Source organism: Podarcis muralis, chromosome 7 (genome assembly GCF_964188315.1).
Source record: "Podarcis muralis chromosome 7, rPodMur119.hap1.1, whole genome shotgun sequence".
Classification (NCBI taxonomy): domain Eukaryota; kingdom Metazoa; phylum Chordata; class Lepidosauria; order Squamata; family Lacertidae; genus Podarcis; species Podarcis muralis.
Genome location: NC_135661.1, coordinates 28,596,551 through 28,612,814, shown reverse-complemented (window position 1 = coordinate 28,612,814; position 16,264 = coordinate 28,596,551). Strand labels below are relative to the sequence as shown.

The following is a 16,264-nucleotide window of genomic DNA, read 5'->3' as shown; positions in this document are numbered from 1 at the left end:
AACGGGGTGATTTCAGGGCCACCTTCCATATAAAGTGCTATGATACCACTTTTAATCCCTTTTCAGAAGGAACTGCAGTTCTGTGAGGAGAATGGGGGTGGGGGTGGGGTCTCCCTTAACAAACTACAGCCCCCAGAATCCTTTGGGGGACGCTGTGGCTGTTTAAAGCAGTACCGTAATGTGTTAAATGTATCTGCAAATGCAGCCTTGGTGGTCTGCTGGCTGGCTCCAGAGGCCACCTAATGTAGAAGACGATCTTGCAGTGCTCAGTTTGGGCCTTTCTCTCTGACACGTTTGTTTTCTGCCTCCCCCTGCAGGCCTGAAGGCTTCACTAGAACGGCTGCAGCTGGAATACGTGGATGTGGTGTTTGCCAATCGGCCAGACCCCAACACGCCCATGGAAGGTAGGTGTGGCTGCCGCATTTTGCTTTCTCTCTCAGAGCACCTGTCTCTTCAAGGTGGAACCCTGCAGTCCTTGACCACGGCAGGGGAAGAGATCCATGTTTGCCAAACGTCAGCTAGAAGAGGCGCTCTCCTCCCTCTTTCCCCTTCCACACATTGATTTCTCGTGCCTGAAAGGATCTACAGGCCCATCCCCATGTGTCTACAGGAGTCCCTCTTCCCTCAGATTGAAAGGGGGCATGGCCAGAGCATTGACTGATGCAGAGATGCAACAGGCAGCTTCCTCTGAGGAGGAAGTCCTGCTGCATCTCTGGCTTGAGAGTGATTGGATGATCCAGTTGCAGCTGATGGAGAGAGGAGGCTGCCCCAAGCAGAGAATAGTTGAAACAGTACAAAGCCAGAGCAATGAATCCTACAGGGGCACACCGGGCAGCCTCCCCTGAGGGCAGGTAAATCAGCTGCTTCTTACCTAAGGAGAAATTGATGCAGTCACACCCGATTCAAGGATGAGGGGCGATTACCTGCCTCCAGAAGAGACTGAAAGGCAGCAAGGCCAGAACCGAAAATCATGCAGAGATGCAGCAGGCTGCCTCCTCTGTCAGCGGGCGAGGACACTAGGCTCACAGAAACTTCAGTTAATTTATTCCTGGCAGGATAAAATCACTGAAGATTTTTTAAATGAGCTGTAACACCTCTGCAGATTTGGAAGGATTCCCACCCACCCCAAAGAACCACAGATTTCACCCATTCGGGAGACCTTGAAAAAATACCACATTATCTTGGTTTCTGCTTAGTTATCTGTGACAAGGGCTCCTGTGCATTTACACACCGTCATGGAATTGTAGAGTTTAAAGAAACCCCAGGGGTCATCTAGGTCCACCCTTTCCAATGCAGGAAGCACAGCGAATGAATCCCTGACAGGTGGCCACCCAACCTCTGTTGAAAAACCTCCAACGAAGGGGAGCCCAACACTTCCCAAGGTAGCACCTTCCACTGCTGAACAGCTCTTAACCATCAGAAATTGCTTCCTAATGTTTTGCTGTAATGTTGATATTTGAATGAATTGGCTTAGGTCCCACCCTCTGGCGTAGCAGGCAACAAGATTTCTCAATCTTCCATGTGACAACCCTTCAGATACTTGAAGGTGGATATCACATCACCTCTCAGTCTCCCCTTCTCCAGGCGAAACATACCCAACTTGTAAATGCACTCGTAAACCCCAGCGAATTTCCCACTCTGCCATGGAAAGCCTCAATTCCTTGCCAACCTGGTGGCCTTGTTAAGGATCTCAACTCTGAATGTTACCCGTTTTCTGCCTTCTGTGTGTGTGTATATGTGTTTGTGTGTGCGCGCGCTCATGCACGAGCTCACGTATTTGATTTTGAACTCGTGCACTTCCATGTTTTCGTGTGAGATACTGTCTTCTATTTCCATAACAATACAGTTCATCGTAGAGAAGAGGGGAAACCTTTCTTGAGCCAAGCGCCACATTCCAATAGTATGTGGTTCTGGCCCTGCATAAAATTACCTGCTTCACACACACACACACACAGAGAGAGAGAGAGAGAGAATTCCACATACACAAAGCTGTTTCTTGTTGAATCAGCGGCAAGTAAATCGCACACCACTGAACAGCAAGCCATGCCTTATGGCTGCTTAAAGCCTCAAAATGCCATTGCGTCCCCCCCAAAATGCATGCAGTTGCAAATTGCATGGACTATGCATTTGCAAGGAACACAAGTCCCCTAAGGGATTTCCCCTGCTTCTTTGATCTTCTCGTAGCACCAGCTGCAGTTGCACATTTGACACAGTCCTTTTCACATTGGGGAGCACCCCAACAAACAGCTGGTGGATTAAATTTGTCTCTGGAGCATATCTAGTCAGCAGGCCAGGGGGACCGGGGACTGTTCCCTTTAAAAAGAAACATTTATCCATGATATGATACTTATTCAACAGAGCCATACAACAACCCCGGCAGGGAGACCAACCTCAGAGGTATTGATTGGTCCCAGGCTATCCCAGGAAGCTTCCTGTGTGAGCCAAAATTCAGGCTTCAGGTTTTAAGAGTTGTGGGTTTCAAGAGGGGTGGAATAAAAACAAGGTCTTGGGGGGTAGAGATTGACAGTGAGGAAAACTGAAACAGCTCTTGAGTGGCATTTTCTGTGCTGTTCAATCCAGAGTGATACTCAGTGCTTTTTGCTTTGCTTTGCTTTTTTTGGTAGTACGGGCCAGTACACAGTATGGCCCAGCTTTGGGAAGGAGGTGGGAGGGTTGCAGGAGTCTGTCAGATGCCTCACACCTCCTTCCCAAAGCCTGGGGAGCTTCTGCCTGGCTTAGGGAGAGAGGTACAATGCTCTGGAAGGGTCCAAGAGCCCTCCCTTGTGTGATGACTGCCGACTGTCTAGAAAAAAACCACTGCCTAATACTTAATATCACAATTTGCTCTCCCTCAAGGCTTCTAATTTTTTGTGGAAGTGTTGGTTCCAGGGATGGGTGGTTTCACCTAGAAAATGAATTGACCCCCTTTAGAAACAAATGGAAATATTTGGAGTAGAGTTCAGAGAATTGCTTTCCTGTTTTCAAGAGGAAGGGACTGTTAATCTTAATTTATTGCACACAGTGGCCCAAGGATGCTCTCCGTTGTACCTTTAAACCCTGTGTGTGATTAGCTGTGTCTAAACCACAGAGCCTAGGGCTTGCTGATCAAAAGGTTGGCGGTTCAAATCCCCACGACGGGGTGAGCTCCCGTTGCTCGGTTCCTGCTCCTGCCCACCTAGCAGTTTGAAAGCACATCAAAGTGCAAGTAGATAAATAGGTACCGCTCCGGCGGGAAGGTAAATGGCGTTTCCATGCACTGCTCTGGTTCGCTAGAAGCGGCTTAGTCATGCTGGCCACATGATCCGGAAGCTGTACGCCGGCTCCCTTGGCCAATAAAGCAAGATGAGTCCCGCAACCCCAGAGTCGTCCGCGACTGGACCTAATGGTCAGGGGTCCCTTTACCCTTTACCCCCAAAAGGCTGCAGAAAATAGCAACCCTATTCCCACAGAATATGAACACCCCTGTAAAATTGGGGTGATTATTTCATACCGGCACTAATCCAGACACCTGCATGTCTCCATCTGCCTTTCAGATCTGACTGATTTGTAAGTGATGACCATATTGACCACACAGTTAAGGTTAAAGAGGATTAGACAAGTTCATGGAGGAGAGGCTATCAGTGGCTATTAGCCACAATGGCTATGTTCTGCCTTCAGAGTTGGAGGCAGCAATGCTTCTGAGTACCAATTGCTGGAAACGGCAGGAGGGGAGAGGGCTCTTGTGCTTGGATCCTGCTTGGGACATCTGATTGGCCACTGTGAGAGCAGGATGCTAGACTGGATGGGCCATTGGCCTGATCTAGGAAGCTCTTCTTACTTACTTCGGATGATGACCCCCATACCTCTGACACATCCGATAGACTTATTTTCCGAGCTTAAAAAGGAGGTGCGGGTTTATCAGTCTTGCACTCAGCCTAAAAAGGGTTTGCTCCACCAAGAGTGGGGAAGAGTAAGTGGAGGCTGCCCTCTGTGCTTCTGCATGAGTCACTGTCCTCATTCCCCCTTTCCCCACATTATGGCATGAAAACTCAGCCCATATGCTCCATCAGTTGTTTATTGCAGCAGTGAGACTAAGCTGTGGCCATCAAGGGCATGTTGGACTCCAACTTCCATCATGCCTGACCATTAAGCATGCTGGCTTCAGAGGCCAATAGGAATTCAACAATGCCTGGAGGGAGGGGAGCCCAGGTTCCCTGCCCCTGGTTTCCAACAAGACCCACACAGTATGGAGTGAATTGGATGACAAAATACATTTGATTGGTGCTTTCACTGTCACGCTTAATGCTTACAACAACCCGCAAGGTAAGTCGGTGTAATGGTTTCCCATTTTGCAGATGTGGGGACTGAGGCCGCAAGAAAGTGTGTGTGTGTTGTTTTGTGTGTGTGCGAGCGTGCCGAATGCCCCTGAGTGACTGTGGCAAAGGGGCTTTCCTGACTCCTGGCTGCACAAACCACCACACCAGCTCCCTTTGGTGGGAATTAACCACATATCTCTGTTCTTGGGTGCAAAAGACAGGGATGGTTGTCACCCCAAGTCCTTCCTGACCATGACAATGCGATCCAAAGCAGTTGCTGAATCTCCTGAGTCAGGTTCACCCTGTGCATTTTAAAGCATTGTGATGCTGCTTTAAAGGAGTCTCTTCCCCCAAAGAATCCTGGGAGCTGTAGTTTGTTAAGGGTGCTGAGAGTCATTAGGAGACCTCTGTTCCCCTCCCAGAGCTATGATTCCCAGAGTGGTTCCACATCAATCCCTCTTTACAGGGAACCGTGCGGATTGTAGTTCTGGGAGGAGGACTAGGGGTCTCCTAACAGCTCCCAGCACCCTTAACAAGCTACAGTTCCCTGGATTCTTTGGGGAAAACCATGGCTGTTTGAAGCGGTACCGCAGTGCTTTACATGTGTGATGTGAATGTGACCCTGGTGCCTGGTTAGAGAATTTAAAACAGGGGTAGCTAACCCTTTGCTGACCCAATGGTCATGTTCACCTCCCATGGAGGTGGGGGGGACATTGTCTACATACTAGCAGTGGGTTGCATAGGACTGGGTGTCACTAACCTACCCACCGCAGGCACACAAACGGGGGTGCACAGCTGCCACCACCCTCAGCTGATCCATGCAGATGAGCTGAAGAGGAGACTGTGTCATCCCTATCTCCGTTCATGAAACGATTGATCCAATTACCGGGCGTGGTCTCATCAGGCTCCTGGGCTCTGGATCTGCCTTTGTTTTTCTTCATTTCGTAGAATCAGAGAATTGTAGAGTTCGAAGGGGTTTTTTGGACTACAATCCCCATCATCCCTGCTTGCTGCTAGCTAAGCATGATGGGAATTGTAGTCCAAAAAAATTGATGGAGACGCAAGATGAACCCAACCTCTTGTGATGCAGGAATCACAGCTATTGATGCAATCGCTGCCAAAATCAGTGGGGTGGCAGGGGATGGGGGTGAGGGGATGCCCCCAAACTGGAGGTTAACCACTCCTGGTTTAAAGTTCCCTTTGGGTGAGGATTTGAGACTGGGAAGGGCAGTCTTGACTTTTGCAAAGGAAAAGGGGAGCTTGGAGGGTGGTGGTGGAAGGGGCAACGAGTCTCGTCCTTTGCCCAGATTCCCCTTATGTTGTACACCATGCCTTGCGATACGCCAGCGGCAGCTGTAAACTCTGGTCTCTCTTAAATCTTTCTTTTATCACCAGGGAACCCATTTAGCTCTTCCAAGTCGCGAACATTCATCATAGAAGGTACATGGTACCCCCCCACCTCATCTTGATTATCTGCATCCAAGTGGCATTTTATGGGATGGAATAATCCATGCAGTTTTGCTTTTTTCTCCCCATTTTTTTCTATTTTATTCTCATTGGCAAAATTTCTCCCATTACTCGGATGGCAAAATTCTCCATAAAATGCCCAACGGAAGCAAAGAAAGAAAGAGGGGGGAAAATACCACCCAAAAACAAAAAACAAAACAACCCTTTGTCCCTTTAGTAACATCTTGCAAGTAAAATTTAAAATCCAAAATCTCTTCCGCCACCCCACCACCCCACCATCCTCCCTGGTTCATTCCATTCCACGTTTTCCTCTGCTGTCTCTGAAATGCATGCCTTGTGTCTGTGATGCTCTGTCCTGCACCCCTTCGAAATTTGACAACTCTTCTCAGTGGGGTGGGCCTTTCACCCTGCCGCACCCCCTTTCGTGAGATGCTCGTCATTTTCAAAAAGAAACCTACGAGATGCAGCCGTGTATCCCAAGACCCCGGTAAATGTGCCTGCTGTTTTGCCGCAATAATCTCCCACCCTGAGTTCATTGACTCTGAGAATGCATGAGGCAAAGGAACAGATTGGCAGAAATCGGACCCCTTTGCAAAAACTGCAAAAGGACGTCAACTGACACCAAGCAGCGAATGTGCACTCCTTTAGTGTCACCCCATTGGCTGTGAAGCAGTTTGTAGCTAAGAAACAGATAAACTTGAAGCTATTAAAATAAGAAGCGTACCCTGAGTTGGCGAGACTCATTTGATGACTGTAAGAAACCAAATCTTTAGGGTCTTTCACCCAGTCTGGTGGAATGCTTTGTGCCAATAGAAATTTAGCAGGCACTTTCCCTTTCAACCTACGGGAAGAGAAGTGCCTACAGGAAAACTTTTCTATTCCATCAGGCCTATGCAGGCAATTAAGAATATAGGTTTCAGTAACATATTTTAACCTTTATATAATGGTTTTTGTATGATTTTAAGTATAATTGTTGTAAACCACTCCAATGTGACTAGTGGCCTATGAATATTTTGATTAAATCAATGAAGGGTGGTGGTGGTGGTGGTGATAAAAGTAACATGTGCCCTTTGTAAAACAAATTTTGTGGCCGCAAGTATTGAAAACAAAAAGCTCGATGCGTCCTTAAGCATGAACAGGCATGCACTCTTTTGTACGTAATGTACACGAAAAGCATCTTGACCACCAACTGGTCTTCTTCGGTGGTCTAGTATCTCAATAACTAAATAGCCAGCAGAGTAGCTTGGGAGACCAGAGGAATTATTTTGAACATCTGTGTGTAAAATAGTGGTTGTGATACCAGATCACTGCAGAAAAATAAGGATTGTATCCAACTCAGTTACACTCAGAGTAGACCCATTGAAACTGACAGACTGAAGTTAGTTCTACCCCGTAATCTGAGTAGGGCTGACCTTGGAGGAGAAGGCTATGTCAATAACTATTAGCCGCAATAGCTGCCTTCATGATCGGAGGCAGCGATGCTTCTGAATACCAGTTGCTGGAAACTGCAGGAGGGGAGAGAGCTCTTGTACTAAGGTCCTACTAGCGTGCATCCCATAGACATCTCCTTGGCCACTGTGAGAGCAGGTTGCTGCACTAGATAAAACCTTGATTTTCTTCCAACCCTGAGAACTGGGAGCAGCTTTAGAGACATCTCAAAAGGGGCCTCCTTTTAGTTTGGTGCATGGGATGTGATTGGTTCGTTTTTGCTCTCAAATTCCTATTCTGCTTTTTGGCATGCAACTGTTTTGCGGTTGTTGGTTGCTGTTGGTTTATTATTATTATTCTTATTATTATTTTGCTTTGGCTGGAAGGATTTTTGAGGACTCTTGCCATGCATGCTTCAGAACCCCTGTGGCAGCGGGACAGCTGAAAGAATGTCCAAACCCCAAAAGTCCCAGGGTCCCTGAAACACCCAGTGGCTCTGCAAAGGCAAATTGATTTCAGCATGAAGTTTCACAGCTACTTGCTCAGACGCTTTCAAGCATATCTTTCTGACCTGAAGGGCTGGAAACTTGACCTGTTGGTGTTGTTGTTTAATTAAGGATGCTAAATTCTATGTCCAGTCCCAGCTTCTGTATTTGAGGAGGGCAACCCTTCCTTCAGCCTAGCTTTTAAATAGAAATGCCCTTGTCCTAAGCCACCTTCTCCTCTGCCCCACAATAGCTCCTAGTTCTATGAATGAACCAGCTCCTAGTTTTATGAATGACCTCTTCGGTACCTAGGAATCCAGAAGAAACAATGCTTTCCTGCCAGATGAGTGGACAGGCCTTGTGGAAATATTCAAAGGAAGAGAGAAGATCTAAGGGAATGGATTTTTCTTTGTTGTGAAGGGAGAGGGGTGGGGCAGTTAGCTTGGGGGCACAGAGAGAAGTGTGGATGCTCCCCATTGGCTTATAAAATCCTGATCACATAAAATAATAATCTTAGAGGCCACCTTGATGCACAGCCTGGGAAGTTCCTATTCAAGTAAGCAGAAGGCAAACCTCCAATGGTGCTTCAGGAAACTTGTCTGACTTTTGGTTCACATATTGTTCCAGAAAGTGTGAACTGGATTGAACTTCTCCCCGCGTCCTTAACCAGAGCCCTGCTGGATGAAATCGTTGTCCCCATCTAATGCACACGCCAGCCAGAAGCCTCCAAAAGGTGTCACCTTCCTTGTTCCTGGCTGTTCTTAGCAACCCAGTGCTGGGCTACATGGACCTTGGCAAATCTAATGACACAAGAGCTCAAAGGCAGGAGCCTCCCTGTTCAGAGTCAGCAGTCCCAGCCCTTTCACAAGGCAGAATGAGGCAGCTGCCTCAGGCGGCAAATTCTGAGAGACAGAAAGTGACTAGGGCACTGCAGCTCCTAAGCTAGCCTGCTGCCCTAGGCTGTGGAGGAACACTCTGTCCCGCCACCTGTTCTGAAATAAAATCCAGCTACCAGTCTAGTGCGGCTTTGTGCGTAAAATGGGGAACGCACCATCTTTGCCTCAGGCAGCAAAATGGCTTGGGTGGCTCCTGAGAGTCAGGAGGACCTCTTTGAGTTCCTGGTCCTGGTTGGGGAGGATGGTCAGAAATGTCCCTGCTGATCACCCTGTGCTTAGCGACTTCTCTAGGCCACAGTGGGTCCTTTGGAACAGCCCTTTGGGTTGACCCTTCGATGCCCGCTCTGGAAGGCTCTTTTCCATAAGCTGCCCTTCTGTGCTGTCCCTTCATACCCCACCCCACCCCACCCATCTGGTCACCGACGGCTTCATCCTCCCACCTTTTGTCTGTTTCCATTTCATTTCGCGAATTCGTTGCCTTTCCGCCGGTTTTTGGATGGGATCTCCCGGCGCACCATCAGTGTGAGGCATTTCCCTGGAGATAACGGTCTGGTTTTCCATAGGGAGTTGCTGTTCTCAGCTCCTCCCTCCCTCTCCCCATCCTCCCATCCTCCCCATTTTTGAGGCCAATAATTTACACTGCTTGCAAGATGTCTGAGTAGTCAAAGCCTCCCCACCCTGGTCCCTCCTTTTCTTTTCTCCTTTTTTTTTGGTGTCGTGGCCTTAATTCGACAGGGCAGGCTGGCTCATCGCCTTGGGTTTAACGCCTCTCTCGTTCCTTCTCTCTTTCTTCCTTTCTCGTTTTTCCAGAGACGGTGCGAGCCATGACCCACGTCATCAACCAAGGGATGGCCATGTACTGGGGGACGTCGCGGTGGAGCTCCATGGAGATTATGGTATTGTGGATGAAGAAAGGGGGGGGGGTAAAAAGGGTGGAAGAAAGAGAGAGAGAGAAGGGGAAGCAGAGAGGAAGAGTGGGCGGCTGATAGAAAAGATGCCAGGCAGATGTGTAAAACTGGGACCCACCCGCTTCCAACCTTCGCCTCAAAAGTAAAATGAATCTAGGAGGATAGATGGATGAATTGCCAGGAATGGAGATAAAAGCCACAGGCTCAACTCTGGGGAAACAAGGCGGAAGGGAAATTTCTTGAACCAGAGACGCAGTCTGAGAAGCAGAATGGAATGGCTGAGTTGCCCAATGGGTGTGCAAAGGCTGGAAGGAACAGAGCTGCCAAATACTGGAGATTTGATGGGGGGGGGGGAACAGGAATGGAGGTGCAGCTAAGACCTTCACCTCAAAAGTATGTAGGGTGGCATAACTGGGCAATGGGATTGCAACAGGGGAGAGGCCCTATTCTGATGGGGGGGGAGGGGGTCAAACACCCAAACAGGGCTAGGAGCCAAGATGGGTAGGAGCTCTCTGTACTTACTCAGTGGTGAGGGGGAAAGCGCTCTGTGCATCCTCAGGGGTCCCCTGGCCTTTTTCTTTTGCATGAGCTGGGACCTGAACCCTAACTTTCCTCAATCCCTGGAGTGGCTTTCTTTGATTTCCCTGCCAAGCCGTGGACCTGGGGAGGAGGTCCAGGTGTCCGGTATGCTACACACCATGGCGCAAAGGAGCAGGCAGAGCCAGTGTGGTGTAGTGGTTAAGAGTGGTAGTCTCGTAATCTGGGGAACCGGGTTCGCGTCTCCGCTCCTCCACATGCAGCTGCTGGGTGACCTTGGGCTAGTCACACTTCTCTGAAGTCTCTCAGCCCCACTCACCTCACAGAGTGTTTGTTGTGGGGGAGGAAGGGAAAGGAGAATGTTAGCCGCTTTGAGACTCCTTCGGGTAGTGATAAAGCAGGATATCAAATCCAAACTCTTCTTCTTCTCTTCTTCTGCCTCACCCACTTCCTGACTGCTTTGGGGTGTTGTTGCTTCCCCCCCTCATAGGAAGCGTATTCAGTGGCTCGCCAGTTCAACCTCATCCCGCCCATCTGTGAGCAAGCAGAGTACCACATGTTCCAGAGAGAGAAAGTGGAAGTGCAGCTTCCAGAGCTATTCCACAAGATCGGTAAGCGTGTGCGGAAGCCGCCTCTGGAATGCCAGCAAGGCTGAATAAAGGCGGCAGAGGTGATGCTGCCCTGCTGAGAGAAAGGGGTGCCATGCTCTTAGCTTGGGTGAGGCTGCTTGCTTTAGCACAGCTGACAAGAGGCAGAAGGGGCCAGCAAGTACAGACTCCCAGGGCCCAGTGGTCCAGAATGGGGGCTCAGGGTGACTCTCTCTCAGCCTAACCTACCTCGCAGGGTTGTTGTTGTGGGATTAATTAAGGAGAAGGGAGAAAACCACATAAGCCACCTTCAGCTCCATGGAGGATAAAGGTGGGACGCAATTAATAAATAACAGATCTTGAGCAAGGGGTGAGGGTGGAACAGTTTAGCATCCTTCCCCGCCCCAGTACCTGTAGCCCAGGGCCTGATTCAGCACACACTCCCTGGGGCCTTTAAAGTTTATCCAAAACATCCAGGCCGTTTGACTGGAGATCTCCTGCACATCTCCCATCTGGTTTGGTCCTTAAATCCCACCCTGCCCAAGGCTCAGGGAAGCAACAGAACGGAAATCCCAGCATCCTGGTGCCTCCCCCATGATCTGCTTCCCAAAGGGCCCCAAAAAGCAGTTATTTGGGGAAACTGCTTTGCTTAACCTTTTTTGGCCTGCTGGCTCAAAACTGCAGCTTGGGATTAAGAGGCTTTCAGCATATTAATTATCATTAATAGAAATGTCAGAGAGGGGTCAGGAGCAGCAGCCTTTCCTCTGAATGTTTAATCCTGTCCCAACAAGCCAGCTTTGACCTCGCCATCCTAGCCTCTCTGAACTGGCTCTGCAGGGGCTGGAGGTCCCTGGGCTGCCCTTTTACTGATGGTAGAAAAGGGCTGATCAGTGCCTGGCTGTACAGACCCCCTTGTATTCCCATCAATTGGAGAAAGGCGAGATAGGAATGTAATAAAATAAAATGTGTTTTAAAGAAACACACAAAGGGGGGAAAGATGGAATTACGTAAGTCACACACACACACACACACACACACACACACACACACACACACCACTGGTCCTAGGGGATTAGTAGATGATGATTATGCCACCCATCTGACTGGGTTGTCCTGGCTATTAAAGGGAGTTTACCTTGTACCTCCTTAAACGGTTCAGGACTGCAATACTTCAAGGGCTGACTCTCTCCATATGAACCGACCCAGACCCTGAGATCATCCTCTGAGGCCCCTGTTTGTGTGCTGCCTCTGCATAATGTCCAAAGGGTGGCAACACAATAACAGGCCTTTTCTGCAGTGGCTCCCCATTTGTGGATGGCTCTTCCCAGGGAGGTTTGTCTGGCACCTTCATTATACATCTTTAGGCACCAGGCAAAATCTTTCCTCTATAGCCAGACCTTTGGCGTTTAATTATCTGTGGCCTTTCAGAAGCAAATGGGATGTTTTTAATAGATTTCTTTTTTTCATTTTATTTCACTTTTAATTTTTATAATGCCTTTCTATATTACTATACTCAAGGTGGTTTACAAGCTGAAGAAACAAAATAGACAGCAAAGGTCACACACATACCGTATTTTTCGCCCCATAGGGCGCACTGGCCCATAGGGCGCACCTAGTTTTTTTTTGGGGGGGGGAATAAAGCTAGAGCTTCCCCCGACCCCACCTCTCAGAACAGGCTGCTATCCGCAAGCCTAGGGAGCCGTGCGGACTAAGCTCCTGTGGACTAAGCTCCTGGGCTTGGTGGAGGGTGGGGTGGGGAGACTGCAGAAGCAGCCGCAGGCCTGTGGGACACAAAGGTTTTTCTTCCTGTGGGGCTGGTGGGTGGCTCCCACAGGCTCCCCAGGCTTGCGGATATCTGCCCGAAGCCCGGGGTGCGCTGCTTCAGCACGCCCCGGGCTTCGGGCAGCAGGCTGCTATCTGCAAGCCTAGGGAGCCGTGCGGGAACTCCCGCGGGCTCCCCAGGCTTCAGCGAAAGCCTGCATTCGCCCCATAGGACGCACACACATTTCCCCATCATTTTTGGAGGGGGAAAAGTTCGTCCTATGCGGCGAAAAATACAGTAATAACCATCTCATCCAATACAAAGCAACCACGTTAATGTTAAAATAAACAACTGATATCAAATAAAGCAATATTCAACAATCCATTAGACTATAATAGTAAACAGTAAAGCTAAATATCAGCAAATAATAATTACCAATCACAATTACTAATAATAATTACCAATTACAATAATTGCTAAAAACTATAATCAATAAAGGTTTACGGCAAGTCACAATGCATAAAATACCACCAAACAAAACAAGTAAAAGGAGAAGCAAGGACACAAAACTCATAATTTATAAATAAATAAAAACCTTCTTTTACCTCTTGGTTTCAGTGTAACTGGGGAGGGGGGTTGTCTGTCTGGTTGGTTGTAAGTCACTTTGGGTTGCCCTGGGACTAATGAATTCCATGAATAACAATAACATCACCTCTCCGTCTTCTCCAGGCTAAACATTGCTGTTAAGCATTTGCTCTCCACCCTCCAACTGGCCTTTTCCTCTTTCTCCCCTTAGGTGTGGGCGCCATGACGTGGTCCCCTTTAGCATGTGGAATCGTTTCGGGGAAATACGACGCGGGGATCCCTCCCTACTCACGAGCATCGCTAAAAGTGAGCGGTGGCAATTGATCGCTGGGACCGGCAGAAGGGAAATACTGTCGCACGTGCCCCTGTCTCTGAGTGACAGGAGACTCAGGGGAGGCCCAGGACTTACCAGGGGTTCCATTCCCTTGGAATGAAGGTCATTGGGGCCTGGGGTGTCTCTAGGATATATGGTTTTATCGGCACATATAATAAATACGTTGAAATGTCCTGAGCAGAGGATGGAGGGGCTTGGAGCATCAATATCCCAACAGATCCGGCTTCACTGAACCACAGCTCTTGAGCCCAGCCCAGAGCAAGGCATGCCTCTGTGTCTCCAGCTTCCAGCATCAGCTAAAACTCACAAGCAGAACCTTGGCCATTGTTCTTCCGCTTTGCAAGGTGGTGTCTTTTCCAGTTAGGTGAGGGAGGTTACCCCGATTTGCCTCAGTGGCAACAGGGCAACCTCCTTCTAATGTAAATGGCTACTAGCCACGATGGCTATGCTCTGCCTCCACAACTTCTGAACCCCAGTTGCTGGAAGCCACAGGAGGGAGGAGGGCAGTTGTGCTTGAATCCTGCTTACGGGCTTCCCACAGGCATCTGGTTGGCCACTGTGGGAACAGGATAGTGGACTAGATGGGCCATTGGCCTGATCCAGCAGGCTCTACTTGTGCTCTTAAATGGCAGTTCATAACTGGCTGGCCGAAGCTATTGCCTTAACCAATGAACTGATCTGGCTGGTTTGGCAGCTTAGTCCCACTAGATTCTATACCTCACATACCTTGGTTTCTCTTTGCTTCCGCCTGCCACTGGTCTCTTTCCTCTCCCCAACCGCAGGGCTACCAGTGGCTGAAAGACAAGATCTTGAGTGAGGAAGGGAGGCGGCAGCAAGCCAAGCTGAAGGAACTGCAGGCCATCGCTGAGCGGCTGGGCTGCACTCTGCCCCAACTTGCCATTGGTAAGTGGGAAACGCTTGCCTCCATCCTGACCCTTTCCTGGAGGCAGTGGCTGTCTCTGCAGAACGGGAGAGCAGCTTGGCTGGGTAGCGGATCCATCTAGACCAGGGGTCGGAAAGGCTTACCGGGCATGGACTGGATCACTCCCACAGAGATCCTCCAGAAATCGCATCTGCACATGTCCGTGGCTCCGGAAATTGCTTCTCCGCATGCCCAGACACCAAAAACCACGCCTGCGCAGAAGCAATTTTTGGCGTCTGGGCATGCACAGAAGCAATTTCTGGAGCCACAGAAAAGAGTCCCTGTGCCATGCTGCACTGGTTTAGCGCAACATGTGGGGACTCGCCCAGTGGGCGGCTTGGTTTGGGCGCGGCTCGTGGGCCAGTTAAATGGCCTCTGTGGGCCACTTCCGGCCCATGGGCTGCAGGTTGGGGACCCCTGATCTAGACCCAGCCTTCTGTTTCCAACAGGGGACAGACAGAAACTCACATGCAGGGCATGAGGGCAATGAGTCCCCTCCACTGTTTTCTCTACACAGAGAGAGACAGAGACAGAGAGAAACTGGTACTCAGAAGCTCCATTTAGTTTTCACAGCTTCTCCAGATTTATATAATTCTTCTTTCCAAAGATTTCTTAAGCTAGTAGCCTTTGCCTTAACTGCAGGCAGCAAATTTCACATGGTAGATGCATCTTGTGAAGAAATAAATGTGCCCTTATCTGTCCAGAGCTTGAGAGCAAAAGTGACTTTTTGACACTGCTCAGAGTTTCTTGAACTAATCACTTGACTCTCCCCCAAAAAGACTCTGGCCCCAAACAATCCCCCAGGTGGCCTTGGCAGTGTCTCCATTACATTCCCCTAATGCTCTTCTTCTCCCCCACCTCCAGCATGGTGTTTGCGGAACGAAGGGGTCAGCTCTGTCTTGCTGGGGGCTTCCAATGCAGACCAGTTAATGGAGAATATTGGAGCAATACAGGTGAGCACCCATCACCCACCTTCAGGCCCTGGCAAACTGATCTTTGGGGTTTTTTTCTTGCATGGAATGCTCTGGACATAGAACCATAGAACTGCAGGGCTGGAAGGGGCCTCAAGTCTCAGCCACTGCAATACTGGAATTGCAGCTGAAGGATCCCTGGCAGATGACCATCCAGCCTTAGGCAAGAGCCTTCAGACTATTGAAAACTATTTGATTACTGATTGTTGGCATGGGAGAGAAGGGATTGAGGAGGAAGGGACGATATTTGGGGGTTCATATCTTGGCTTCACACTCTCTGCTTTTAGTTTTGCAAACAATGATATTTACATTGAAAGGAGACAGTGAATTGAGCAGATGCTTCTGCAACTCAGCTTTCGTAGAACATGCCAGACTGGCTGCCTTGAATGGGGTCTCTCTTGAGACCCCTCCAGGTCAGAATAGCTCTATCACCCTCAGGGGGAGGCTACTGTAGCAAAAGATTGATTTTTTTTAGGGGTGCTTCTTACATGCAAACACTTAGAAGTTCACCCACCAAAGGGACCGCAACCCTTGCTTTGCAGTGGTTCTCAACCTGTGGGTCCCCAGATGTTGTTGAACTACAACTCCCATCACCCCTAGCTAGCAAGGCCAGAGCTCAGGGATGATGGGAGTTGTAGTCCAACAACATCTGGGGACCCACAGGTTGAGAACCACTACTTTAGGGTTTTACGCCATTCAGTATGTCAGAACATGCATTTGTCTTCTTAGCCAAACCTACTTCTCAGTGTTGTTGTGATGATGCAATATGGGTGCAGGAGGATCAGCACGTAGCACTACGAGTTCTCTGGAGGCAACACAAATCACTCCATCGACTCTGGTGTGAGGTATGCCACCTCCATCAGGCAGCTCCTGCTCCTTAACTGTGCCAGCTGGTCATTTTAGGAACTGTTAAGAAATTGATTCCTGAGTTTTGCTTTTTCCTCTTCCCTCCCAGTCCCATTTCCCTTGTGTGTCGTCTATTGTTATTGTTGGTATTTATTATAAGCCTGCAGGTAAGGACTGCCTCATTTCCATTGTACGTAAGCGGCTGAAGAGCTGGGTACAAATGCTCCAAAGAAAGAAAGAA

General features: G+C 49.1%; 1 protein-coding gene across 12 annotated transcripts in view; it reads left to right on the top strand.

Annotated features, from left to right (window-relative positions):
• Nucleotides 1-16,264, top strand: part of KCNAB2 (potassium voltage-gated channel subfamily A regulatory beta subunit 2) — a 107,674-nt gene that overhangs the window by 84,639 nt on the left and 6,771 nt on the right. For 8 of the 12 annotated variants that reach the window (XM_028740463.2, XM_028740460.2, XM_028740462.2 and 5 more), the window contains 7 exons: nucleotides 318-404; nucleotides 5,691-5,735; nucleotides 9,382-9,467; nucleotides 10,507-10,627; nucleotides 13,162-13,256; nucleotides 14,067-14,187; nucleotides 15,071-15,159. In XM_028740463.2, the coding sequence (XP_028596296.1) occupies nucleotides 318-404; nucleotides 5,691-5,735; nucleotides 9,382-9,467; nucleotides 10,507-10,627; nucleotides 13,162-13,256; nucleotides 14,067-14,187; nucleotides 15,071-15,159 (644 nt within the window). The remainder of the gene's footprint in view (nucleotides 1-317; nucleotides 405-5,690; nucleotides 5,736-9,381; nucleotides 9,468-10,506; nucleotides 10,628-13,161; nucleotides 13,257-14,066; nucleotides 14,188-15,070; nucleotides 15,160-16,264) is intronic. The other 4 variants (XM_028740464.2, XM_028740465.2, XM_077931458.1 and 1 more) reach the window with 1 other exon arrangement.